Raw genomic sequence first — 26,538 nt, 5'->3', positions numbered from 1 at the left:
ACTGAAAAGAAATTAAGTTACACCACTTATAAAGATACACGTAGCAGTGCCCATTTTATAAGCTTGTTGATGATAACTGTTTGGGTAGTTAGTTTCACTACTGAGTTTACTTTACTATAAACCAAACGCTTGCCAATATGAACACATTTGTCATTTTTAGCAGTAGTTTAGCAAGCTGAAGAGAGTCGTGTTGCACCACGTGACCGTGTGTTTTCACCACCAATTGGACGACGAGTCATTCATTGTTATTGTAAAAAGAGCGTGTCTTGTTTAGTGTCGTTATGAAATGTTACACTAGCCGTTTGGCTCGTTAAAGGACTTCAAGAATACACAAAGTGAGTATAGGCCTATTGCGCATAAATCGAAGGTTGGAATTGTAGAGGTTCTGACTGACACGCATGTCTTCACAGAGACTAATTTTACAGACAGGGATGGGCAAAAATTACAATGACAAAAATAACACAAAGATCATGTATCAAAATGAACTAAGAAATACATGTATTTTGTAATGTATTTCATTAAAATACAAACGACATGTATTAAAAAAAACGTTTGGAAGTAGCCGGCTGAACAGCAACAGTGTCTCAGTAACGGTTCCAGAAACTTTTTGCTTGCTATGTTGTTGTTTATCTCCCTTAGTGGAATGCATTGACTGTAAATCAGTGTTTGGTAAATAACCAAAATGTATATATGAAAATGTACATTCCAAAATGAACTGCAAAGCACTGTGTATTATTATTTGCCTTGTTTCGGTCAGAGCTCATTTCAATAATGCACAGCATGCTTTGGAATTGTTCATTTTTACATATTCATATCTAGTTATTTAGCAGACACTCTTATCATACTATAGTGCCATCATACTTCTGATACGAATGTAGCGTGAAAGTGTTACACAAATGATTAAATGCATATTTAAAATATATGTAACAGAAATACTGCCCGTCGGTGCACTCAGATTGATGTTAGCAAAGATACAGTTTATTTTATTAGCAGTCATGCAATTACTATATCAACTGTATTTTTTTCTTCATGGTAGTGGTGGGTGTGTGCTCTGTGCTTTGCATAATCTTTGGCTAATTACGTATCCAACAGTAATCTATCTCCGCTCCATAATCCCCATAATCCCAAAGACCTTGTTGAGGTGTGTTGTTCTTGTGTTCTACAGAAGCAGCAGCTAAACATTTTAATCCTGGGGACCTGGATGTGAACCTGAGTGGCAGATCTTTTGTGATCACTGGGACCAACAGCGGCGTTGGAAAAGCTACTGCCCATGAAATAGCCAAAATAGGTACTGTATAGGCAACATTTAATGCCCTAGAGTTGGATAAATTCATACAACAGTGAGTGAATAGATGTTTTCCATCATAAATGTATGGTACCATTTCACCATACAGGATGTCTATACAGTCCACCTTAAGATTACTTTACAGTCATAGTGGGTGATAGGCTAGATAATGATTCATTGTGGAGTTATGAGTGCGCCCCAGTCCAGATGGCACCAAACCTCAAAGTGAGGTCTCATAAAGACATACAGACTGACAGACCAACCACGAGGGACGATATGTTGTTAGATTCCCCCTCAGGTGGAAGAGGTCCTTTAAGGTAATTATAGTTTACACCGTTTTTGATATAGGGTTGTGTAGTTAACATTGGGTTCTTCTGGGTTTTATTGCTCTACAGGTGGGACGTTCCACCTAGTGTGTCGTAACAAGGGACGGGCAGAGGAGGCAAAAGAGGTCATTGTGGAACAGAGTAAAAACCAGGTCAATCAATCAATCAAATGGTTTTATAAAGCCCTTTTTACATCAGCAGATGTCACAAAGTGCTATACAGAAATCCAGCCTAAAACCCCCAACAGCAAGAAATGCAGATGTAGAAGTACGTGGCTAGGAAAAACTTCCGGCTACTCACAACTGCTGTTCAGGAGTTGCATCCAGCGGGCTAAATTGTCATGATCAGTGGCTTCAAGTTTGTAGCCTTACATTTTTTACGAGCTGATCATAGTGAAAATATAAAATTCTTCTGCATTTCCCTCTGTGTAAACACATTGCAAATAGGCTCAGAATAACTCCCCCTGATAAAGTTGGGTAGCTGACATAAATTTAATATTTTAAACTTTGATTCAGAACTGAAAATAATCCCGATTTCAACATCTGGAAAATACATATTTTAAAAATGTTTGCTTACTGAGACTATTCTAGTAGAGGAGGCAATTTGATTATTATCGGCAGAATGTCCAGTACCGGCCCCAGGTGAGTTGGAGTAAATGACCTGTCAGTCATCAGTCTGCACACTAAACAAACACCACACACATCTGTTCATGCCCAGTGACTGCCTGGTGAGGTATGAAGAGCCATTGAGTGGAGTGTGAACAGGTTCTTCAATTTGTGGCTTGTTCATGGGGTCATCCTGAGCTACGTGCTGCACAGATTAGCTAATGTTTCCATGATAAGGATCTATGCCCAGCTGGGTGGAAGTTGATATATAGATCAGATAATCTGCAGAATGCAGTCTGTTTTGATAGTTCCTGCAAGTCATATGTTTTTATGCCTCCGGTTTGTTAGATAAATAACTACTGTTTATATACTTAAGTCCTGGCCAAGATTTTTTTTCAAGGCTATCATTCCCACAGAATTACATGTTTGATTTCTTTGTAATCAAATTTTAATACTATAATTGATCTTTCCAACTACCAGCAGAATAGTGCAGACTTATTTTGTGGTTCTTCTATGTTGCTTTATCTTTTTCTTTCTCTCTGCAGAATGTCCATGTTCATATCGTTGGCATGTCCAGTGCAAGACAAGTGTGGGAATTTGCTGAACGTTTTGCAAAAAGCAACATCGTACATTTACTGGTAAGTATCTGTTGGGTGGAGGTATCCCTCCAAGCCTTACACATGTGTCAACCAGTGGAGGCTCCTCAGAGGAGAAAGAGAAGAACCATCCTAATCAGTGAATTATTTAAAAAAATTGTGAAACATTAAACAGTTTTATTTAAAACTATACTAACTATATGAACATGTCACCAAATAACTGATTAAAACACACAGGGGTAGCACCATGTTGTAGCTGGAGGAGAGCTATTTTCCATCCTCCTCTGTGTACATTGACTTCAATACAAAAGCTAGGAGGCTCATGGTTCTCACCCCCTTACATGAACTTACACAGTAATTATGATGACTTCCGGAGGACAGTCTCCAACCTATCAGAGATCTTGCAGCATGAACTGACATGTTGTCCACCTAATCAAAGGATCAGAGAATTAATCTACTACTGAAAGCATAAGCTACAGCTAGCTAGCACTGCAATGCATACAATCTGGTGAGTAGTTGACTCAGAGATATAAAATAGTTTAACAGTTTTGAACAAATGAATTTATTCTAAATTAAGGAGAAGCAACAGAGAGCTAGCTAGCTATATTTTGTTTTTTTTTCTCTCACTTTCACTTTCTTAGCTAGCTAATGGAGCTAGCTAATTTAGCCTACTCAAACACCCGGCTCAAAAAGAGAGGAATGCTATTTATGCTAGCTAGCTGGCTAAGGCTATCCAACACTGGAACTCTTCCAAGTCAAGGTAAGCTTTCAGTTTCCTTATTTTATTGCCACTGGGGCCCGCCGGTGTAATTGCTATACTGCTTGCTGTACACTGTACTCTGTCAGTGTAGTGGGTTTACTAACTCGTTAGTTCCAGTAGCTATGTTGACAATGATGTTAGCTAATATGGTGACAATGATGTAGACTGTGTGTAGCGGTTAGCACTTGTGAAGGTTTGGCTTTGATAGGTTTTTTCACCTGGTCACAGACAGCTGTTGTGTTGTCCACAGGCGAAGAGCAGATTACAGATTACACTGCGCCTGTGAGTTTGCCAGTGAATATCTGGAGAAGGTGCAAAGGAAATTAAAGTTTGGTTTGAGCGAAAGACCCGGAAACCGCACTTTCAATGTGGTTGACTTTCAATGTTTTGTTGCCCGTTGCAGGCTCGCTTTTCAGGCCCTTAACCCATAGTGGGAAAAACCTGGCTGTGTCATGTTAATGTATTGAGACCATACTTCACGTGCTGTGGGGGGGGGGGGGCATACAAGTGCAGGTTACAATTTAACAGACAACTTGATATTGTTCATGTGAAAATTACAGGACCCAGAATTGACCCCTGCGAGACACCTTTCATAATATCCAGGAAACCTGATTTAACTCCATCAGTAGATACACATTGAGTCAAGTCATTTTTAAACCAGTTACATGCAGGCCAATTGAGGAAAGCCTCTAAATTAGCAGTGAGTGATCAACAGTATCGAAAGCTTTTGACAGGTCAATGTTGCCTATTATCCATACAGTTAACAACATAATTCATAATTATGGATGCAATACTATAACTAGGGAAGCATGTCTGGTGCAATAACAAATGCACCTCATCAAACTAAACTTCAAGTAGATCATTTAGGCACTGATTAATCTTTCAATATTAGACGGTAATAGTAAAAAAAAAAATAACTGAAAAAACATCTTTAAAGTTTTCCTTTCATTTTTTTGTATTGTAGACTAAACTAACATAACACCAAAGAAATACAACCTAAATTGAGTGCTTAATCTAAAGTAGATCAGTCATTAACTTCAATAAATACTGATTGAATCAATAAATGATTAAACTTGTCTATGGGAATAATACTAATTTGATAGTTTATCATTCTCCTTGAGAACTTTCATCAGAACAACTTTGAAAATAATTTCAAAGCTATTCCTCCAATTCTGGGGAATATTCCTGGTAGGAACATTGTAGCTGCAGTCCCAACAGTATCCAGAGCCTTGCTAATGAATGATGGCCTATTCTCTACCTCTTGTGCCTTGCATCCTTAAGGGCATCTATCTCTCTTTGCATTTGGCTTGCTTTGTCATCAAATCCTTGCTGGAGGAGATCACTCTGCTCCTGAAATGACAAATAAAGTTTGCCACATACAGTACATCACATACACAGTGTATAACTGACAAATGCAGTGTACACAGACACACATTGTATTACTACAGGTACTGTAGTTTTAAAGTGTACTTCTCAATGTTTGTGTTTTTTTTATTCCTACCTTGAGTCTGGCCTGTAGAACTCTATCGTGCTCTGCTATGGCATTTCTGCTGTCTCTCTCCATCCTCTCCATCAGCTGGTTCACATTCTCCTCATACGTCCTCTGCTGGTCCGCTCTCAACCTCTCCTGGACAACCAGCTGCTCCTCCATGGCTCGATTCTCCTGCTCAGATGCCTCCCTTCTTGCTTGCTAGGCTAAAGAGGGAGAGAGTATGAGTGACAGAGAGAGACCAAGGGAAAGAGAGAGTGATAGGTAAGCCTTCATGTGGTGGTCAATAGAATGTTGTCGTCAGGTTGTGTGTTGTCATTTTAGCACACTGATTTGGCAGATGTTAGTTTTATATTTATAATATCACCTTCTGCTCTCTGCTCAGCTTCAGTGAGAGACTGGTCTGCTGACAGGATGGCCTCACCAAAGCTGGCCTTCCTTTCCAAGTACTCCTTCAGTACCTCTTCACCCTGGAACCACCACACATAATATATAACTTTCAACATCACATCAGTGCATTCATAACACCTTTGACCAGCATCCACAATACATGATAATTACATAATATTCTAAAATAGCTGAAGCACCACCTCCCCAAAATACCTTCACTCCCCTGCCTCCCTCAGATCTGTATTCGCTGGTGGCCAGTTTCTGGTCGTTGCAGTACTCTTTGTATCCTCCAGGGGTCATGTAGGAGCCATCCCTTATTTTCTCCTCCAGGGGGGCAAAGATGCATTCGATTTTGGACTCGCATGACTTCTGGGACTCCTTGTAGTTCCTCTCACAGATCTTCTCATACTCCTCTTGAAGCACTTTCTATAGAAAGAGGTTGGTTCAGAATGTACCAGAACAAACCAGAATGTCTTGGTTGAGTTGAGGTAATAAAATGGTACCATAAAAGGGATAGTTCACCCAAATGACAAATTAACCTAATCTTGTTAGACATGTATCATTAAATGTAATATTGACTCATTGAATATAGAATCTATATTCCCATACCATGAGCTCCAACTGGTACTTCTGGTCCTCGTCTTTGAAGGAGTTGTTGATGAATATGGCCACAGCCTCCTTCTCCATGACAGCATGCACTTCAGAAAGCTCCTCTTGGGTCTCTGTGGGGAAGGCTACCCAGTCAGCCATGCCCTTCTAGTAGTGAGCCCTGGCCCTCTCGATGGCACTGGAGTTCTCAATTTGGGCCAGCGCCAACACAGCATTGTCCAGGCAGGGGATCTGCCCTCTCCGGATGGCAGACACATATGTCTCTGCCAGGTTCCCCAGAACTACAGGAGAGAGAGGGAGAGAGTGAGTGAGCAGAATCTGCATATATACACTCAGTGGCCGGTTTATTAGGTTCACGAAAATACACTGCTCAAAAAAATAAAGGGAACACTAAAATAACACATCCTATATCTGAATGAATGAAAAATTATTATTAAATACTTTTTTCTTTACATACTTTTTTTCTGCCACCACCATGCTTCACCATAGGGATGGTGCAAGGTTTCCTCCAGACATGATGCTTGTTATTCAGGCCAAAGAGTTCAATCTTGGTTTCATCAGACCAGAGAATCTTGTTTCTCATGGTGATTGCTTTTATTAAATATGTTTATTTTGGTTTAATATGTGCTGAATTATGTTGTCTCATACATGTGATGTTTTTATTGTAATGTATACAGGGCTCTCTTGTAAAATTGATTTTTAATCTTAATGTGACTCCTTGTTTAAATAAAAGTTAAATAAAAAAATAATCTGATTGTCTTTAGGTGCCTTTTGGCAAACTCCAAGCAGGCTGTCATGTGCCTTTTACTGAGGAGTGGCTTCCGTCTGGCCACTCTTCTATAAAGACCTGGTTGGTGGAGTGCTGCAGAGATGGTTGTCCTTGTGGAAGGGTCTCCCATCTCCACAGAGGAACTCTAGAGCTCTCTCAGAGTGACCATCGAGTTCTTGGTCACCTCCCTGACCAAGGCCCTTCTCCCCTGATTGCTCAATTTGGTCGGGTGGCCAGCTCTAGGAAGAGTTTTGGTGGTTCCAAACTTTTTCCATTTAAGAATGATGGAGGCCACTGTGTTCTTGGGGACCTTTAATGCTGCAGAAATGTTTTGGTACCCTTCCCAGATCTGTGCCAACACAATCCTGTCTTTGAGTTCTATGGACAGTTCCTCCAACTTCAATGCTTTTCCTCTGACATGCACTGTCAACTGTGGGACCTTATATAGACAGGTGTGTGCCTTTCCAAATCATGTCCAACCAATTGAATTTACCAAATCGAATCAAATTTTATTTGTCACATACACATGGTTAGCAGATGTTAATGCGAGTGTAGCGAAATGCTTGTGCTTCCAGTTCCGACAATGCAGTAATAACCAACAAGTAATCTAACTAACAATTCCAAAACTAATTTCTTATACACAGTGTAAGGGGATAAAGAATATGTACATAAATATATGAATGAGTGATGGTGCAGAGCAGCATAGGCAAGATACAGTAGATGGTAGTACCACAGGTGGACTCCAATGAAGTTGCAGAAACATCTCAAGAATGATCCATGAAAACAGGATCCACCTGAGCTCAATTTCGAGTCTCATAACAAGGGTCTGAATACTTATGTAAATTAGGTTTCTGTTTATTGTAATAAGTTAGCAATAAAATAAAATATTTTTGTCATTGAGGTATTATGTGGAGATTACTGAAAAAAAAAATATATATAATCCATTTTCGAATAATGCTATAACGTAACAAAATGTGGAAAAGGGAAGGGGTCTGAATACTTTCCGAATGCACTGTATACATACATACATAAACATTATAAACTGCATGGGTCGTACTCTTATTATAATAATTAACTGTGTACAGAACATTAGGAACACCTGCTCTTTCAATGACAGACTGACCAGGTGAATCCAGGTGAAAGCTATGATCCTGTATGGATATCACTTGTTAAATTCATTTCAATCAGTGTAGATGAAGGGGATGAGATTAGTTAAATAAGGATTTTGAAGCCTTGAGACAATTCGAGATATGGATTGTGTGAGTGCCATTCAGAAGGTGAATGGGCAAGATAAAAGTTTTAAGTGCCTTTGAACAGGGTATGGTAGTAGGTGCCAGGCGCACCAGTTCGTGTGTGTCAAGCAAGAACTGCAATGCTGCTGATTTTCTCAAGAGTTTCCAGTGTGTATCAAGAATGGTCCACCACCCAAAGCACAACCAGCCAACTTGACACAACTGTGGAAAGCATTTTGAGTGCACATGGGCCAGCATCCCTCCCTGTGGAATGCTTTTGACACCTTGTTTATTCCATGCCCTGACGAATTGAGGCTTTTCTGAGGGCAAAGGGGGTGCAACTCAATATTAGGAAGGTGTTCATAATGTGCTGCGCACTCAATATATAGTTGTGGTAGTGATGGATGTAGTAGCGATGGAAGTAGTATAATAGTAGTACTACTTGTAGAAGAAGTAAAGGAAATTGTAGTAGTTGTAGTGGTGCTGGTAGTAGTGGTGGCGCACTGGTGGTAGTAGAGGAATTGGTTGTAGTATCAGTGGTAGTATAGGAAGTGGTTGTAGTATCAGCTGTTGTACTTTAGTATATTTGTTGTATTATAATAATTATACTCACGTCTGCCGGTAACTTTCAGGCCCTGTTTCAGGGTCTTGGTCTTGGCCTCATTGAAGACGTGGTCACAGAACTCCTTGGCTTGCTCCACAAAGGCAGGCTACAGGTCAGCATCGGTCAGCTCCTCCATACGTCTCATTTTGTCTCCGCTGGCTGGCCTCTCAAACACAAAGCACCAACGAGGAGAGAATTAGTTCCGCAGGCAACTACGAGGCAGGTTGTACTGCTGAACTTTTGCACTTTGACCTTTTGTAAAAATAAAAAATATTCATATCAGCCTAAATTAACAACTTCTATGTGCGCAACAACGTTTTATGTTTATGTATGTATTCATATATTCATATTTACTATCATCAATCCAGTTTTGTGCTAGTTGGTATTCTCACCTGTTTTCAGTTTAAGAGCGTTCTCCAGGTACTCATTGGCTGTGATGGGTCTCCCATCAACCTCCAGGGTCAGGGTGAAATCTCTGACTGTCCACACAAAGGAAGGAAAGTAACGCAGGTACTCTGAAGATTCCTCCCCGGTCTCGCTGGTTGGACTTCACCTTGATGTGCTCTGTCAGTTCTGTCACATAGCTGTAGAAGGTGGTGTTGAGGACAAAATGAAACCAGATATACTAACATACATTATAGTGCTGAGTGATTAGTGCTTTTTAAGGTTGGTTCGGTTGTTGGGGATGAAATGAACCCAGACAAACAACACTACACTATATTTATTTATAGGCCTGCTGAAGGATACTGTAGTTTCTCCAGGGCGTTGTTGTCGATGGTTCCAAGGCTGTTGTACACCAGAGTACTGCTGAGCAAGACAGCCAGGGAAAAGATCCAGTTGTCATTCTTCTCATCACCCTGCAGACACAACAGAAGGTGCAGAAGGTGAAGGTGCAGACACTCCCAGCTGCCCACTGCACGGAGGCTAGGTAACACGGTCACCACCGATAAATCCATGATTATCGAAAACTTCAACAAGCATTTCTCAACGGCTGGCCATGCCTTCCGCCTGGCTACTCCAACCTCGGCCAACAGCTCCCCCCCCCCCCCCCCCGCAGCTACTCGCCCAAGCCTCTCCAGGTTCTCCTTTACCCAAATCCAGATAGTAGATGTTCTGAAAGAGCTGCAAAACCTGGACCCGTACAAATCAGCTGGGCTTGACAATCTGGATCCTCTATTTCGGAAACTATCTGCCGCCATTGTCGCAGCCCCTATTACCAGCCTGTTCAACCTCTCTTTCATATCGTCTGAGATCCCCAAGGATTGGAAAGCTGCCGCAGTCATCCCCCTCTTCAAAGGGGGAGACACCCTGGACCCAAACTGCTACAGACCTATATCCATCCTGCCCTGCCTATCTAAGGTCTTTGAAAGCCAAGTCAACAAACAGGTCACTGACCATCTCGAATCCCACTGTACCTTCTCCGCTGTGCAATCTGGTTTCCGAGCCGGTCACGGGTGCACCTCAGCCACGCTCAAGGTACTAAATGATATCATAACCGCCATCGATAAAAGACAGTACTGTGCAGCCGTCTTCATCGACCTTGCCAAGGCTTTCGACTGTCAATCACCATATTCTTATCGGCAGACTCAGTAGCCTCGGTTTTTCTGATGACTGCCTTGCCTGGTTCACCAACTACTTTGCAGACAGAGTTCGGTGTCAAATCGGAGGGCATGCTTTCCGGTCCTCTGGCAGTCTCTATGGGGGTGCCACAGGGTTCAATTCTCGGGCCGACTCTTTTCTCTGTATATATCAATGATGTTGCTCTTGCTGCGGGCGATTCCCTGATCCACCTCTATGCAGACGACACCATTCTATATACTTCCGGCCCGTCCTTGGACACTGTGCTATCTAACCTCCAAACAAGCTTCAATGCCATACAACACTCCTTCCGTGGCCTCCAACTGCTCTTAAACGCTAGTAAAACCAAATGCATGCTTTTCAACCGTTCGCTGCCTGCACCCGCACGCCTGACTAGCATCACCACCTTGGATGGTTCCGACCTTGAATATGTGGACATCTATAAGTACCTAGGTGTCTGGCTAGACTGTAAACTCTCCTTCCAGACTCATATCAAACATCTCCAATCGAAAATCAAATCTAGAGTCGGCTTTCTTTTCCGCAACAAAGCCTCCTTCACTCACGCCGCCAAACTTACCCTAGTAAAACTGACTATCCTACCAATCCTCGACGATGTCATCTACAAAATTGCTTCCAACACTCTACTCAGCAAACTGGATGCAGTTTATCACAGTGCCATCCGTTTTGTCACTAAAACACCTTATACCACCCACCACTGCGACCTGTATGCTCTAGTCGGCTGGCCCTCGCTACATATTCGTCGCCAGACCCACTGGCTCCAGGTCATCTACAAGTCCATGCTAGGTAAAGCTCCGCCTTATCTCAGTTCATTGGTCACGATGGCAACACCCACCCGTAGCACGCGCTCCAGCAGGTGTATCTCACTGATCATCCCTAAAGCCAACACCTCATTTGGCCGCCTTTCGTTCCAGTTCTCTGCTGCCTGTGACTGGAACGAATTGCAAAAATCGCTGAAGTTGGAGACTTATCTCCCTCACCAACTTCAAACATCTGCTATCTGAGCAGCTAACCGATCGCTGCAGCTGTACATAGCCTATCGGTAAATAGCCCACCCAATTTTACCTACCTCATCCCCATACTGTTTTTATTTATTTACTTTTCTGCTCTTTTGCACACCAATATCTCTACCTGTACATGACCATCTGATCATTTATCACTCCAGTGTTAATCTGCAAAATTGTAATTATACGCCTACCTTCTCATGCCTTTTGCACACAATGTATATAGACTCCCTTTTTTTCTACGGTGTTATTGACTTGTTAATTGTTTACTCCATGTGTAACTCTGTGTTGTCTGTTTACACTGCTATGCTTTATCTTGGCCAGGTCACAGTTGCAAATGAGAACTTGTTCTCAACTAGCCTACCTGGTTAAATAAAGGTAAAATAAAAAAATAAACATTGGTACTCTGTTCATACTCAAGTGAAATTAAGTCAGTAACTAAATGTCTACTCCATACGCCATTTTATGGGCTCCCTACCTAAATAAAGGTCAAAGCTGGAATCCTTAATTGAAACAATAACAATGCCCCACCATGCCTCAGTTTTGGTTAAAAAAAAGCTAACAAAAAAAGAGCTGAGGGATGGGCCTGAAGAAATGTAACCACTGAAATTCATAGACTGAACTATGGGTGCAATGACTCACCATCCGTGACATAATTGTAGTTAACCATGATGTTATACAGAGTTTATTTACATTTACAAACATTGGAATAAAACAAGCTTATATTTTGGGTTCTGATGGGGTATGACAGTTGAACTAAGCTCATGGGTCCTTATTTATTTGTTATACTCTTTAGAATCAATGGGTATACATCATACATTCATACATAAGTCAGACATTATATACAGATGATGACATCAGCTATCAGTACTAGACACAGTTTATTGAGATTGCTATGGGTAAAATCCCATGCTATGTTATATTCTGTCATCTAAACAATCTGAACCATAAAAGGTTTTTGATAGAGAGTGACCTCCCACCTTCTCCACGTCCCCCAGCCCCTCTGTATCCAGCAGCACCAGGGTGTGGTCTCTTTTTTCAGGGTGAGGCACACACCACATCCAGATGCCCTTAGTTTTGGACTGGATGGTGGCTCCCAGGGCAAAACCTTGAGGACAGAGGATAAAAACGGTTCTTAGGATGGAATCTGTAAAGAGGCAGCAGGATGTAAAGTGTTAACTCAAGGCTGCTGGTTTTCAGATGACTTTGTTTGTCTAGTTACACTGTATATCATACTGACAGACTGAAAGTGAAACTAGCAGCCAGTGCAAAACGGCACCCTGATCTACGCAACCCACCTAGAACAAATGTGGTTGGAACAAAATGTGTTTGATGTTTGCTCTGCTGTCTGGTTGTACGTTATAATGTAAAACTGAAAGAGAAACTGTAGTTTCCACAACGCAATAACAGGATGTCGAATTTCCAATTTTGGAGAGAAAAAAAACATCAAGGCATAATGTGTTTAGAACAGGACAAATCTGTACTTTGGTGCAGCAATCTGTCTCTAACTCTGAATGACAAATGCAGTACATAAGATAACACTTTCTGTTCACATTTCTATTACCCTATCTTTATGAGAAATAATTATCTTATACATAATCATTCCTTATCCATATAACAGTGTTGAGGTCATGCATATTGTTATGTACATTGTTCGGACTTTGGACCATAGATTTAAAAAAATGATTGAGTGGTTCACCTTTCCTCTCTCTAGCCAGCTTGTTCATGAGGTAGGACTTGCCGGTGCGGTGCAGCCCGACCACCGACACCACTACCACATGCTGGTCAATCTGGTCCAAGATGCCCAGTGCACTGCGGACCACACGCAGCTTCCCATCATTGTCGTTCTCTATCAGACATACTGGTTCCTTCATGGATACTCTCTGGCCTGTCATGATGCTGTCCTATAGAAACAATGGCAACAACACACAATAACTTTTAATTGGGTAGGGTACTGTGTGTGTGTCACAGTCCTGACAGACTTTTTTATTGCAATTAAATGTAATGTGATAAAGGAGGCACAGGAACAGGTGATAAAGAGTGAATCAAGGCTTATCAACAGATTGGGTGGACAGTGACAAAAAAATTATAATAAATTCAGGCCCGGTCCTGGCCGTTCTGTCACCCTTGGCTAGACAAAAAAAAATTGCCTCTCCCTATACCCCACAAAGCTAGAATAGTCCCAGAAAGCACAAAGACGTTGAAAATACATTTAAAATACTATTTTCCAGACATAAAAAATGTTTAAAAAAAAATTTGGGTCATATTTCGGTTCTGAATGAAAGTTGAAAATACCATCTATTTTTCGACCCAATCAAGGCTGGTCCGGACTGGACGATGTCTGAACCAAACAGACAGCTATGATTGATTCAAGACATCCAAAAGACATCGGTGTTTGTCCGTGTTTACTGGGATGTAGCCTACAGCAGTGGTTCCCAAACTATGTGTAACGGTTTTCTTGAGTCGAAGGAGAGGCGGACCAAAACGCAGCGTGGTTATTATTCATCAAGAAACTATACATTTAATCAAGAAACTATGCATGAATAGACTAACAAAACAAGAAATGTGAAAAACCAAAACAGCCCATTCTGGTGCAAACACAGAAACAATCACCCACGACACCAAACAGGCTACCTAAATATGGTTCCCAATCAGAGACAATGACCAACACCTGCCTCTGATTGAGAACCATATCAGGCCAAACATTGAAATAGACAAACTAGACATGTAACATAGAATGCCCACTCAGATCACACCCTGACCAAACAAAACATAGAAACATACAAAGCAAACTATGGTCAGGGTGTGACACTATGAGGGCACAAGGGGTCGGCAGAAGAGGTGCGGGGTGTGGATTTGGCTATTTCAGCTACACCCGATTCTGATAGGCGTATCAAATCGAGCACACAGCCATACAATCTCCATAGACAAACATTGGCAGTAGAATGGCCTTACTGAAGAGCTCAGTGACTTTCAACGTGGCACAGTCATGGGATGCCATCTTTCCAACAAGTCAGTTTGTCAAATTTCTGCCCTGCTATAGCTGGCTCGGTCAAATGTAAGTGCTGTTATTGTGAAGTGGAAACGTCTAGGAACAACAATGGCTCAGCCGCAAAGTGGTAGGCCACACAAGCTCACAGAATGGGACCAGCAAGTGCTGAAGCATGTAAAAAATCATATGTTCTCGGTTGCAACACTCACAACAGAGTTCCAAACTGCTTCATGAAATGGGTTTCCATGGCCGAGCAGCCACACACAAGCCTAAGATCACAATGTGCAATGCCAAGTGTTGGCTGGAGTGGTGTAAAGCTCACCGCCATTGGATTCTGGAGCAGTGGAAATGCGTTCTCTGGAGTGATGAATCACACTCCCTCATCTGGCAGTCTGACAGACAAATCTGGGTGTGGTGGATGCCAGGAGAATGCTACCTGTCCGAATACATAGTGCCAACTGTAAAGTCTGTATATACAGTTCCTTCGGAAAGTATTCAGACCTCTTTACTTTTCCCACATTGTTACGTTACAGCCTTATTCTAAAATGGATTTTTTTTAAATGCTCAGCAATCTACACACAATTACCCCATAATAACAAAGCGAAAACAGATTTAGACATTTTAAATAAGTGAAATACCTTATTTACATAAGTATTCAGACTCTTTGCTATGATACTAGAAATTGAGCTCAGGTGCATCTGTTTCCATTGATCATCATTGAGATGTTTCTACAACTTGGAGTCCATCTGTGGTCAATTCAATTGATTGGACGTGATTTGAAAAGGCACACGCCTGTCTATATAAGGTCCCACAGTTGACAGTGCATGTCCGAGCAAAAAACAAGACATGAGGTCAAAGGAATTGTCCATAGAGCTCTGAGACAGGATTGTGTCGAGGCATAGATCTGGGGAAGGGTACCAAAACAATGTTGCAGCATTGAAGGTCCCCAAGAACACAGTAGCCAAAACTCTTCCTAGAGCCTACCGCCAGGCCAAACTGATCAATTGTGTCTCTTTTTTATGGTAGCTATCTAAACATTGTTAGCTACATTTTCACCTGTCATTGTTAGATGGTTAGTCTGATGTTGGTAGCTACTTGTAATTTCATTTCAGTCATTTGATTATTATAACAGATGAAAGCTGTATATCTCATTCTGTTATTGCTAAATTAATGTGCCTTCTTAGTATTGATGCAATTGTATTGATGTTTATTATTTCCAGACCACATCTTGTATGGATAAATTGACAGTTAATTGGATTTTTAAAAGCTGAGTGACATGTCACAGAATTGCAAACATTTAACCTCCAATCAACATTAAAGAACCCTAAACTGAGAAACTGTTTTTCTCACCGTTACTCTATTGGAGTACAATCTCCATAACTTTACCTACTCAATCAGTGTATAAATTCCAGAGAGATCACCATCTAATTCAGTCTCAATACAGTACGTTGTCATACATTGTATGTCCAGCATGTAGACTACAGACAAATTCACATACTGTTTCTACTGTAGGCTAAATCATGTGGCAGATATAGCCTAAGTCAGAAGATTTTTTTCTGGTTATCTAATCAATGAATTAACCGCAAACGCCTACATTATTAAGGTTTGATCAAGTATTTTTCATATAACCAGTCAACTTGCAAATCAATATGTCAAAAAATGAAAAATTATTCTAAATGTAAGCAGTGCAAGGGAGTTTACCTCGGCAAAGCTGTAGTGGGTTGTTATTCAGTCTTTGGTCAGCGTTAGGATAGTTAAAGAAATATGTGATGTATAAAAGTCCCTGCTCTGCGCCGTTATTCATTAAATGCCGCGATCACGTGCTAGTGGGAACTAGAACATTCCGAAATGTCAGACTTCCTTCCTAACTGGTTGAATCGCACGTATATAATGGTGCGTTCACGACAACTGGGAACTCGGTAAAAAAAAAAAAACGAGGTCAAATCATGTCATGATGTCAGTTATCTTCATGTCGGAAAGTAGGAGCTCTAGAAATAGGCACGATTTCCCGACTTGGAATTCCGAGATGGAAATAAATCTCAGTCGGAGGTCGTTTTTTCCTCCAGATTTCCCAGTTTACTTGAACGCTCTGAAGTCAGAGATTTCAGAGTTCCGTGTTTTTTTTCTCTCAAGTTTCTAGTTCCGACTACCACGTGAAAGTGGCATTATTCCTAGTTGAACAATAGCTCGATAATAGGCTCAATAACGCCATTCACAATTGAATGTTTCCATTGCATTTCCTTCTGACATTTTGAAAGATTTTGTTGATGAATTTAAAAGTAGTTTGCGTCAGTTCAATCTCGTATTGGACTGGTGAAAAAAAAGTGAACAGAAAGAAAGCCTAGGCAACTTTCAATTTCTGTTTCGCAGCAAATATATAGCCAGCAGGACATTGTTCCTCTGCGATTAACCTCAGTTGGTTTGGAGAGGATTTGTGGATGAGTCGTTTATGTAAGTAGGACCGACGAATGCAGTAACATAGCAGGAAACTATTACATTTTTGCAAACGAATTTCATAATGAAATTGAAGCTTGTCATTGGACAATAATTTAACTTCACTTCAACTACATGTTTGTATGCATATGGCTAAGCTGTTTCATGGTGCAGATCTTTTTAATAATATACTTGCATGGCATATCCAGTAGACTATATTCACATTGTGAGCTTAATTTATAGAAGAAATCGATAATAAACGTATATAAATATTTCACCTGAACTATATTTAATTAATATTTTTATTAAAGATTGACTATTTCTGGGAGCTGTAGGCTAATCATCCTGTGAAATCATTTGACGATGGATTCCCCAATGTGCCTGGTCGAAAACGCCGACGGCGAGCTTCATGTAGTTCCCGGTGCCATCAAGTACCTGATGGGACTGAACCAGCAAGTCGTAGTGGTGGCGGTGGTCGGGCTGTACCGCACCGGCAAGTCCTACCTCATGAACAAGCTGGCTGGAAAGAGACAAGGTGAGACTGATGCTGAGAAACAAATCAAAATGTACAGACTGGTTTGACCATCAGCTGTACCTCAATAGTCAATGCCCAATTAAATGTTTATTTTCATCAGTACACACACTGGTTTAGAAATAACTTGTATTACATTATTTTTTTTCTGAAATTGGTCTTTGAAATATTGATTTAGGTTTTGCCCTTGGTGCCACCATCCAATCTAAGACTAAGGGAATCTGGATGTGGTGTGTGCCTCATCCTGAAAAAAGAGACCACACCCTGGTGCTGCTGGATACAGAGGGGCTGGGGGATGTGGAGAAGGTGAGAGGTCAAAGTTCAGTCTCTTTACAATTCACATTACTAATCAGCACAGTGAACACATATCTAAACACACATATATTTTAAATAATTTCATTACATTTCGCCAGATCACAAATACATGTTGCGGTTGTCATACTTGTTTCAGGGAGATTCTAAGAATGATGCCTGGATCTTCTCCTTGGCCATTCTGTTAAGCAGTACTCTGGTCTACAATAGTAGAGGGACCATTGACAATCAAGCCGTGGAGAACCTCCAGTATCCTTTAAACCAATGTCAATTTTCCCATGGCAATCCTCTCAGTTTTCTTTCCTATTGACTTTAACAGGTGTACATATCACATGGTTAGGGGATATTTCCCCCAACCGGGCCATTTCTTGGAAGTCCCTCTCATATTGAAAGTGAAAGTGCTGTATGTTTGTATATGTATTGGATGCTGAGCAACATGTCCTTATAGACCTGGAGCAATATATTGTGTTACTGACAGCGTTTTAATTATGTGTTTGCAGAATGTTCAACACACTGTACTTTGTTGTATCCATTCCCTTAGGGGTTACTCAGTGCATGTGGACACAGTCCATTCAAAATGAAACTGAAATGACTTGTATGCTATAACTGTTGAAAAGCAAGTCCTTGTACAACTGTAGCAGCTACTTTGGTAGCTTTTATCAGTCAATCCTCAACCGGCCTTAAAGATATGTGAGTGAGCTGACAGAGCGGATCAAGGTGAATTCTTCCAGTGCAGCTTCATCCTCTCACGATGACGAGGAAGGAGGGGACGCCCAGTTTGTGCAGTTCTTTCCAAATTTCGTGTGGACCATCAGAGATTTCACTCTACTACTCGAGATCGATGGTAGAAACGTCACTGAAGATGAGTATCTGGAGCATTCCCTGGAACTCAGAAAAGGTGACATTAGCACTAGCCACCATCCCAATGATCAACTGTGCACAATGTCTCTAGAATAGTGCTCCCCATGAACATTTATACAATTGGAACAATCATTCTCACAAGAACAAAGAGGTTGAAAAACAAGATTGATATTTGCTCTGACACTTGCTAAATTACACGTTATAAAATCATTCATATGAAAATGTATTGTAGGTTTACACTCCTAATCAAACAGACTCATAAATCAAGTGACACAATTATCTTATCCAGTTTGTTTATTGGTCATAAAGTCATTTATGCATATCTCTATATATGCTTGTCTGTTAATGATTGTGTGTTTGGATGGTGAACTAAGGGCCAGTCTCCCAGACACAGATTCGGCCTCCAGACGAGATTCTCCATTGAACACACTTTTGTGTCCAGGACAAGGCCTAGTCTGTGTCTGGGAAACTGGCCCTAAAAATAGATTAATGTCAACTGTAATGGTGAATGCTGACTATCATTCAGGTGGGGGTAAAAAGAACCTGATGTACAACCTCCCACGAGAGTGCATCCGGAACTACTTCCCCTCGCGCAAGTGCTTTGTTTTCCCCACTCCTACAACTCCTGCCAACATGCCCCATCTGGATTCCATGGACGAGGCTGACCTCTGTGGAAGCTTCCGAAAGGTTGCAGATACTTTCTGCCGCTTCATTTTCCAGGAGAGCCGCACAAAAACTGTCAAAGGGGGACACAAAGTAACCGGGAGAAGTAAGTCAAAAATGAGCAGATTCTGCACAGATGCATTGAATGTTTCAATAAGCATTTCTCTATGGCTGGCCATGCTTTCCTCCTGGATACCCCAACCCCTGCCAACAGCTCCGCACCCCCCGCAGCTACTTGCCCAAGCCTCCCCAGCTTCTCCTTCACCAAAATCCACACAGCAGATGTTCTGAAAGAGCTGCAAAACCTGGACCCGTACAAATCAGCTGGGCTTGACAATCTGGACCCTCTTTTTCTAAAATTATCCACCTCCATTGTTGCAACCCCTATTACCAGTCTATTCAACCTCTTTCGTATTGTCTGAGGTCCCTAAAGATTGGAAAGCTGCCGCAGGCACCACCCTCTTCAAAGGGGGTGACATTCTAGACCCAAACTGTTACAGACCTATCCTTCCTGCCCTGCCTTGTAAAGTCTTTGAAAGCCAAATTAATAAACTGATCACTGACCATTTTGAATCCCACCGTACCTTCTCTGCTGTGCAGTCCTGTTTCCAAGCTGGTCACAGGTGCACTTCAGCCACGCTCAAGGTACTAAACGATATAACCGCCATTGATAAAAGACAGTACTGTGCTGCCGTGTTCACCGACCTGGCCAAGGCTTTCGACTCTGTCAATCACAGTATTCTTATCGGCAGACTCAACAGCCTTGGTTTCTCAAATGACTGCCTCGCCTGGTTCACCAACTACTTCTCAGACAGAGTTCAGTGTGTCAAATCAGAGGGCTTGTTGTCCGGACCTCTGGCAGTCTCTATGGGGGTGCCACAGGGTTCAATTCTCGGGCCGACTCTTTTCTCTGTATATATCAATGATGTCGCTCTTGCTGCGGGTGATTCCCTGATCCACCTCTACGCAGACGACACCATTCTGTATACATCTGGCCCTTCTTTGGCCATTGTGTAAACAAACCTCCAAACGAGCTTCAATGCCATACAACACTATTTCAGTGGCCTCCAACTGCTCTTAAACGCTAGTAAAACTAAATGCATGCTTTTCAATCGTTCGCTGCCCGACTAGCATCACTACTCTGGACGGTTCTGACTTAGAATATGTGGACAACTACAAATACCTAGGTGTCTGGCTAGACTGTAAACTCTCCTTCCAGACTCATATTAAACATCTCCAATCCAAAATTAAATCTAGAATCGGGTTCCTATTTGGCATCCAAGCCTCCTTCACTCACGTCGCCAAACATACCCTCGTAAAACTGACTATCCTACCGATCTTCGGCGATGTCATTTACAGAATAGCCTCTAACACTCTACTCAGCAAACTGGATGCAGTCTACCACAGTGCCATCCGTTTTGTCACCAATGCCCCATATACCACCCACCACTGCGACCTGTATGCTCTCGTCGGCTGGCCCTCGCTACATATCCGTCGCCAGACCTACTGGCTCCAGGTCATCTATAAGTCTTTGCTAGGTAAAGCTCCGCCTTCTCAGCTCACTGGTCACGATAACAACACCCACCTGTATTACTCACTCCAACAGGTGTTTCTCACTGGTCATCCCCAAAGCCAACACTTGCTTTGGCCGCCATTCCTTCCAGTTCTCTGCTGCCAATGACTGGAACAAATTGCAAAAATTGCTGAAGCTGGAGACTTATATTTCCTTCATTAACTTTAAACATCAGCTATCTGAGCAGCTATCCGATCGCTGCAGCTGTACATAGCCCATCTGTAAATACCCATCCAATCTACCTACCTCATCCTCATATTGCTTTTATTTACTTTTCTGCTCTTTTGCACACCAGTATTTCTACTTGCACATCATCATCTGCACATCTATCACTCCAGTGTTAATTTGCTAAATTGTAATTACTTCGCTACTATGGCCTATATATTGCCTTAACTCTTCATGCCATTTGCACACACTGCATATAGACTTTCTTTTTTTCTATTGTGTTATTGACTGTACGCTTGTTTATTCCATGTGTAACTCTGTGGTTGTTTGTCGCACTGCTTTGCTTTACCTTGGCCAGGTCGCAGTTGTAAATGAGAACTTCTTCTCAACTAGCCTACCTGGTTAAATAAAGGTGAAAAAAACAATGTAGCCCATGTTATTGTACCACCAAATGTATACACTTATATTTTTCTTCCCGCCTCTATCTGATTGCAGTGCTCGGCCACTTGGTTAAAACCTATGTGGAGACCATAGCCAAAGGCTCTGTGCCCTGTCTGGAGAATGCGGTGCTGGCCATGGCTCAAATTGAGAACCAGGCTGCTGTGGATGAGGGCCAGGCGGTATACCAGAGCGGCATGGAGGAGGTGAAGGCCTTATTCCCTGTGGCCATGGGTCAGATTTCAGCTCATCACCTCCGCTCAGACCACCAGGCCACGCAGGCTTTCATGAAACGATCCTTCAAAGACGAAAATGGGGATTTCTTGAAAGCGTTGGCGGTAAGGGTCATCATTTCAGAGCTGTGCCTGATACAAACACTGCCTTAGTTCTTAACTCTGTCAAGGACCACTTTTTACAAATGCTTCCCTAAAACAGTCTTGACTCCTGCAGGTGGCCATTGCAAAGCACTACGCTGACCTTCTCATCCAGAACGAGGATGCCTCAGAGAAGAAGTGTGCGGCTCTTCTGGAGAAGCTGTCTGTTCCGATGGCCCAGAAGATTAAGGAGGGGATCTATGCCACACCTGGAGGATATGAGCTTTACTGCAGTCACCATGACAACATGGTGGCACAGTACCGGGCCGAGCCTGATAAAGGAGTTAGGGTAAGAATCCTTGCTTGGGCTGAAACATTCATCAAAAAATCCATATTAAACACTGGAGCTGTTCTCATCTTTCAGGCCGATCCACTTAGTTTCAATTCCGTAGATGGATTGCTGTTTCTATCAACCTCTTATGATTAGCTTCCATGTTAGCTTCCATCTGCAGCGTCATACCAGAAACAGATTGCCATCAACCAATGATAAAACATGTAGCCTTTGGGGGTGTTTTCTACAGGCTGAGGAGATTCTTGAGCAGTTCCTGAGGGAGAAGAGTCTAGAGAAGAATTCCATCCTGCAAGCTGACAAAAAATTGACCGAAAATGAGAAAAAGATCCACGGTAAGTCCAAAATATAGCATCGGGATGTTATTATCTGGTTGCATTCAGTTTTCTGGTTGGAGTGACTTCTCACAATAAATTGGTGATAATCTTGCACGAAGTCAACATAGACCTGGGATGTTTGAAAGAGTAATCTAAAAGTTATGGCCTACTCCAGAACATGGAAAAGATCAGGGGCTGTCTGTTGACTCCATATGAGAGAGAACATGAGTAGTCCAGAAGCTAGAGTGTTTTCCTACCTCAACTCTTCCTTTGGACCATGCAGAGGAGAAGGAGAGATCAGCTGTGCTGGAGCAGGAGAAGAAGGCTGCTGAAGAGAAACGGTTGGAGATGGAGCGCACCATGGAGGACGATCGCAGAAGCAAAGATGAGAAGTTGAAGCAGATGGAAGAGAAGATGAAGGAGGAGATGAAGCAACAGGAACGGGACTTCCACAGGGCCTTGGAGTGCAAGATGCAGGAGCAGAAGGATCTGCTGGAGAAGGGCCACAAGGAGAAGGCTGACTTAATGAGACAGGAGATAGAGGAGTTCAAGAATAGCAACAAACCTGAGAAGGAAGGAGGTGGTTTCCTTGAGTCTACAGTCATGCCTGTTCTTCGACTTGGATTGGACGCTGCCAACACTTTCTTTCAATATAAGCTCATGAGGGGAGCTTTTATGAAGTAGAAACATTGTGTATTACTTGAGCATGTACACATTTGTTTGCTTTATCTATCAATGTAAAGTGGAAAGTCAAGTTGATAGCCATGCTTAGTATCAGTATAAGCTTTATATGCAAGAGCAATGTATTATGTTTCTCATACAGTATATGTATTTACAGGTTTTGGTGAAATTATCACTGTACTAGTATAGCGCTTAAATCTAGAGGCTTTAATGAAAACATTTCTAGACTATAACTAAGACTTTTCTTTAATCATAATATACACTGAACAAAAATATAAACGCAACAATTTCAAAGATTTTACTGAATTACATATAAGGAAATCAATCAACTGAAATAAATTCATTAGCCCTAATCTATGGATTTAACATGACTGGGAATGCAGATATGCATCTATTGGTCACAGATACCTTAAAAAAAGCAGGGTGTAGACCAGAAAAACAGTCAGTATCTGGTGTGACCACCATTTTCCTCATGCAGCACAACACATCTTTGCATAGAGTTGATCAGTCCATTGATTGTGGAATGTTGTCCCACTCCTCTTCAATAGCTGTGTGAAGTTGCTGAATGTTGGCAGGAACTGGAACACAATGTCGATCCAGAGCATCCCAGAACTGGGACATTTTCAACTTCCAAAAATTGTGTTCAGATCCTTGCGACACGGGGCCGTGCATTATCATGCTCAAACATGAGGTGATGGCCGCGGATGAATTGTACGACAATAGGCCTCAGGATCTCGTCACAGTTTCTCTGTGCATTCAACTTGCCATCGATAAAATGCAATTGTGTTTGTTGTCCGTTGCTTATGCTGGCCCAAACCATAACCCCACCGCCACCATGGGGCACTCTGTTCACAACGTTGACATCAGCAAGCCGCTCGCCAACACGACACCCTACATGCTGTCTGCCATCTGCCCTGTACAGTTGAAACTGTGATTCATCTGTGAAGAGCACACTTCTCCAGCATGCCAGTGGTCATCGAAGGTGGCCAAACTGCAGTCAGGTCAAGACCCTGTTGAGGACGACGAGCATGCAGGTGAGCTTCCCTGAGACAGTTTGTGCAGAAAGTGGATGTGGAGGTCCTGAGCTGGTGTGGTTATATGTGGTCTGCGGTTTTGAGGCCGGTGAGACATACTGAAATGAACATTCAATTCTCTGGCAACAGCTCTGGTGGACATTCCTGCAATAAGCATGCCAATTGCATGCTCCCTCGACTTCAGACATCTGTGGCATTGTGTTGTGTGACAACTGCTCATTTGAGTGGCCTTTTATTGTTGCCAGCACAAGATCATGCTGTTTAATCAGCTTTTTGATATGCCACACCTGTCAGGTGGATGGATTATCTTGGCAAAGGAGAAATGCTCACTAACAGGGATGTAACAAATTTGTACAAAAAAATTGAGAGAAATAAGATTTTTATGAGTATGGAACATTTCTGAGATTTTATTTCAGCTCGTGAAATATGGGACCAACACTTTACATGTTGCGTTTCTATTTTTGTTCAGTCTTGTTTTTATGGTCTTATATTCTTTGAGAACGTTGTCTATTGAAGGAAAATATGAATCATTTGGATATTGTCATTTGAAGTTGTATATAAAATGCATATCAGTTTATAAATAAATTGTTTTGAATCCACTTTGAATCTTTTAGTGTTTATGTAAGTAGTAGTAGTCTGTTACTGACTCGCATCTGGAAAACCCCATTTATGCATTCGGGGCCTGACGCACTTCTTTTTGTTATTATATATTTTTCATTGAACATACAATCTACCTGCAGTGAGTCGCTCAACATTTAAATTACATTCAGTCATCTAACAGACTCCCATCCACAGCGACCCACAATATCAACCAGGGTCCACGCCCCGCCAAAGGGCACGTCGGCGACTCTTCCACTAAGACCAAATGGGGACCCGAACCAGTCACCTATCGGCCACTGGCCCAAGCTCCCAAACGCTAACCCTCCAAGTTCCCCCGAACATTTCCCCAACAGCTGCCTCTTAACCATCCAAGATGTCACCACCCTCAAGCCACCAACAAAATTAACAAAAGAGAAAAACTAAGGAAAACAACAATGCAAAAATAAAAGACATCAATCCTCTTACTTTTATCTCAGATACTGGGTCACCTTTTGGTGTTCAAATGGTTTTCAGACCATGAATCAATCAGTTTGCACTTGAGAAATAGCCATTGGCTATTGTCTTTTCTGACACAGAGGAACAAGAGAAGAGAGCCCTGGCTGAACAGGCAGTGAAGATGGAGGCAGAGAAACAGCACCAGTTAGAGAAACTGATCCAGGAGAGGGAGAGGAGTCATCAGGAGGGAATCTGTCAGCTAGAGGTATGTATAAACACTGGGAACCTATAGTATACCATATCTCATAAAATCATATATTTTTAACTATAACCACAGATTGTAGTAACTGATGGAGGTAAACACAGTAGTCTTTGAGAAGATGCAGATTGCTTTTTATGTTGTCCCTCTGTGATTTTTAGACTAAGATGGTCCAGGAGGCGAAGGAGAAGCAACATGAGTTGGAGAGAGCGCTAGATAGCAAGCTCCGTGAGCAGGAAAAGCTGATGGCTAAGGGCTTCACAGAGAAAGAGGCAGCCATGAAGGAGGAGATACAGAGCCTGAGAGAGAAGGAGGAGGCCAAGCGCGAGGAGAAGGAAGAGCAGTCTCGTAACTTCAGAGCCATAGCACAGGGTGTCATGGAGAGTGTCAGCAATGGCTTAGGTCACTACTTTAACTATAAGAAAGCCCGTGAGCAACGCAAGGCGCTTGTGTTCAAGGAGCAGGTCAGATTCAATCTCAAATCAGGTGCGGTTGGCAATATCCCTGATAAGGAGGGCATGACACTCAAGCAAGACAAGACGGCCACGCCCAAACTCGAAACGGGAGCAGTTGGCAACTCTAAAGACACAACTCTGCCCAAAGTCAACACAGGTTCAACTGGCAAAAGCCCTGGCTCAGAGGTCTAAAGGTTTCACCAGAGATTGGTCAGTGGTCCAGATCAGCAGCCACACCTTTCTCCAGTCTCAATATTAACCAGAAGAGCTACTAGGAAATAGTGCAACAAAGGCTGCTGTGCAACAACTGCACAATGTGACCAAACCAGCTGTGACTTCACAGACGTCAGTTCCTCAGTTTATAACCATTGATTTCTCATTCTGATAATATTACATCATATTTAAAAGTTATTATAGATCAATCTTTAAATTGGAAAGTTAATTTGTGTTTTGTTCTTGGATGTAGTGTAAAATAAATGAGCTTGCTTAACTTGTCGAGGTCAAATGTGTTGTTCTATATTACACGTAAGGCTAGAATGGAACTGCTCATCTTCAATGAGCTTTTCACTTCAGGGTTGACCATTATCATGTTTTGTAATTGTGATTTCTGTTTGAATAAACCTTGCTTAATCTCTATTCGATAACTTTTCACATTTTCTCTGATAGGGTTAAGGATGACGCTAAACCTGTTTAAATAGAGATATTGATCAATGGGGAGAACTGATGAACTGAACACCACCAGCTGAATCTCTACATGGAAACAAAAGCACAAGCATTCACATGAAAAAGAGACACATCCTGTCTTTCAGTCACCTCATATCAATTTAATCAAATACAAACGTGTACATCAGCAGCAGGAC

The 26,538-nt window shown here is 42.0% G+C and overlaps 1 protein-coding gene, 1 long non-coding RNA gene and 1 pseudogene across 5 annotated transcripts; 2 read left to right on the top strand and 1 right to left on the bottom strand.

The window, feature by feature from the left end:
* Positions 1 to 100: 100 nt before the first annotated feature.
* Positions 101 to 5,670, top strand: LOC135547523 (uncharacterized). 2 transcript variants are annotated; one of them, XR_010456725.1, is made up of 6 exons: positions 101 to 335; positions 1,166 to 1,288; positions 1,681 to 1,763; positions 2,762 to 2,854; positions 5,149 to 5,325; positions 5,447 to 5,670. It is a non-coding gene; the product is annotated as an uncharacterized LOC135547523 (long non-coding RNA). The 2 variants fall into 2 exon arrangements; XR_010456726.1 differs by lacking the exon at positions 1,681 to 1,763.
* Positions 2,970 to 16,364, bottom strand: LOC135547522 (guanylate-binding protein 1-like; annotated as a pseudogene).
* A 172-nt stretch (positions 16,365 to 16,536) lies between these two features.
* LOC135547517 (guanylate-binding protein 1-like) lies at positions 16,537 to 26,314 on the top strand. Of its 3 annotated transcripts, none has more exons than XM_064976589.1 (11): positions 16,537 to 16,708; positions 17,026 to 17,225; positions 17,401 to 17,528; positions 17,674 to 17,783; positions 18,221 to 18,432; positions 18,922 to 19,164; positions 21,292 to 21,572; positions 21,685 to 21,897; positions 22,130 to 22,232; positions 25,105 to 25,229; positions 25,385 to 26,314. In XM_064976589.1, the coding sequence occupies exons 2-11, from the start codon at positions 17,054 to 17,056 to the stop codon at positions 25,868 to 25,870; spliced, it is 2,073 nt and encodes a 690-aa protein (XP_064832661.1). In that variant the 5' UTR covers positions 16,537 to 16,708; positions 17,026 to 17,053; the 3' UTR covers positions 25,871 to 26,314. The 3 variants fall into 3 exon arrangements, with proteins under 3 accessions (XP_064832661.1, XP_064832663.1, XP_064832664.1); XM_064976591.1 differs by having other exon boundaries at positions 17,002 to 17,225; XM_064976592.1 differs by lacking the exons at positions 25,105 to 25,229; positions 25,385 to 26,314 and adding an exon at positions 22,498 to 24,528.
* The last annotated feature ends 224 nt before the right edge of the window (positions 26,315 to 26,538 follow it).

This window comes from Oncorhynchus masou, chromosome 10 (genome assembly GCF_036934945.1).
Source record: "Oncorhynchus masou masou isolate Uvic2021 chromosome 10, UVic_Omas_1.1, whole genome shotgun sequence".
In the NCBI taxonomy this organism is placed as follows: Eukaryota; Metazoa; Chordata; class Actinopteri; order Salmoniformes; family Salmonidae; genus Oncorhynchus; species Oncorhynchus masou.
This window is presented reverse-complemented; position numbering and strand designations above follow the sequence as displayed.

Bases quoted from the DNA above. Each gene is read 5' to 3' on its own strand.
- LOC135547517 (XM_064976589.1), top strand. From the start codon at position 17,054: ATGGATTCCCCAATGTGCCTGGTCGAAAACGCCGACGGCGAGCTTCAT. The intron at 19,165-21,291 runs GTAAGTCAAAAA...ATCTGATTGCAG, and splicing joins ACACAAAGTAACCGGGAGAA to TGCTCGGCCACTTGGTTAAA. The intron at 21,573-21,684 runs GTAAGGGTCATC...TGACTCCTGCAG, and splicing joins ATTTCTTGAAAGCGTTGGCG to GTGGCCATTGCAAAGCACTA.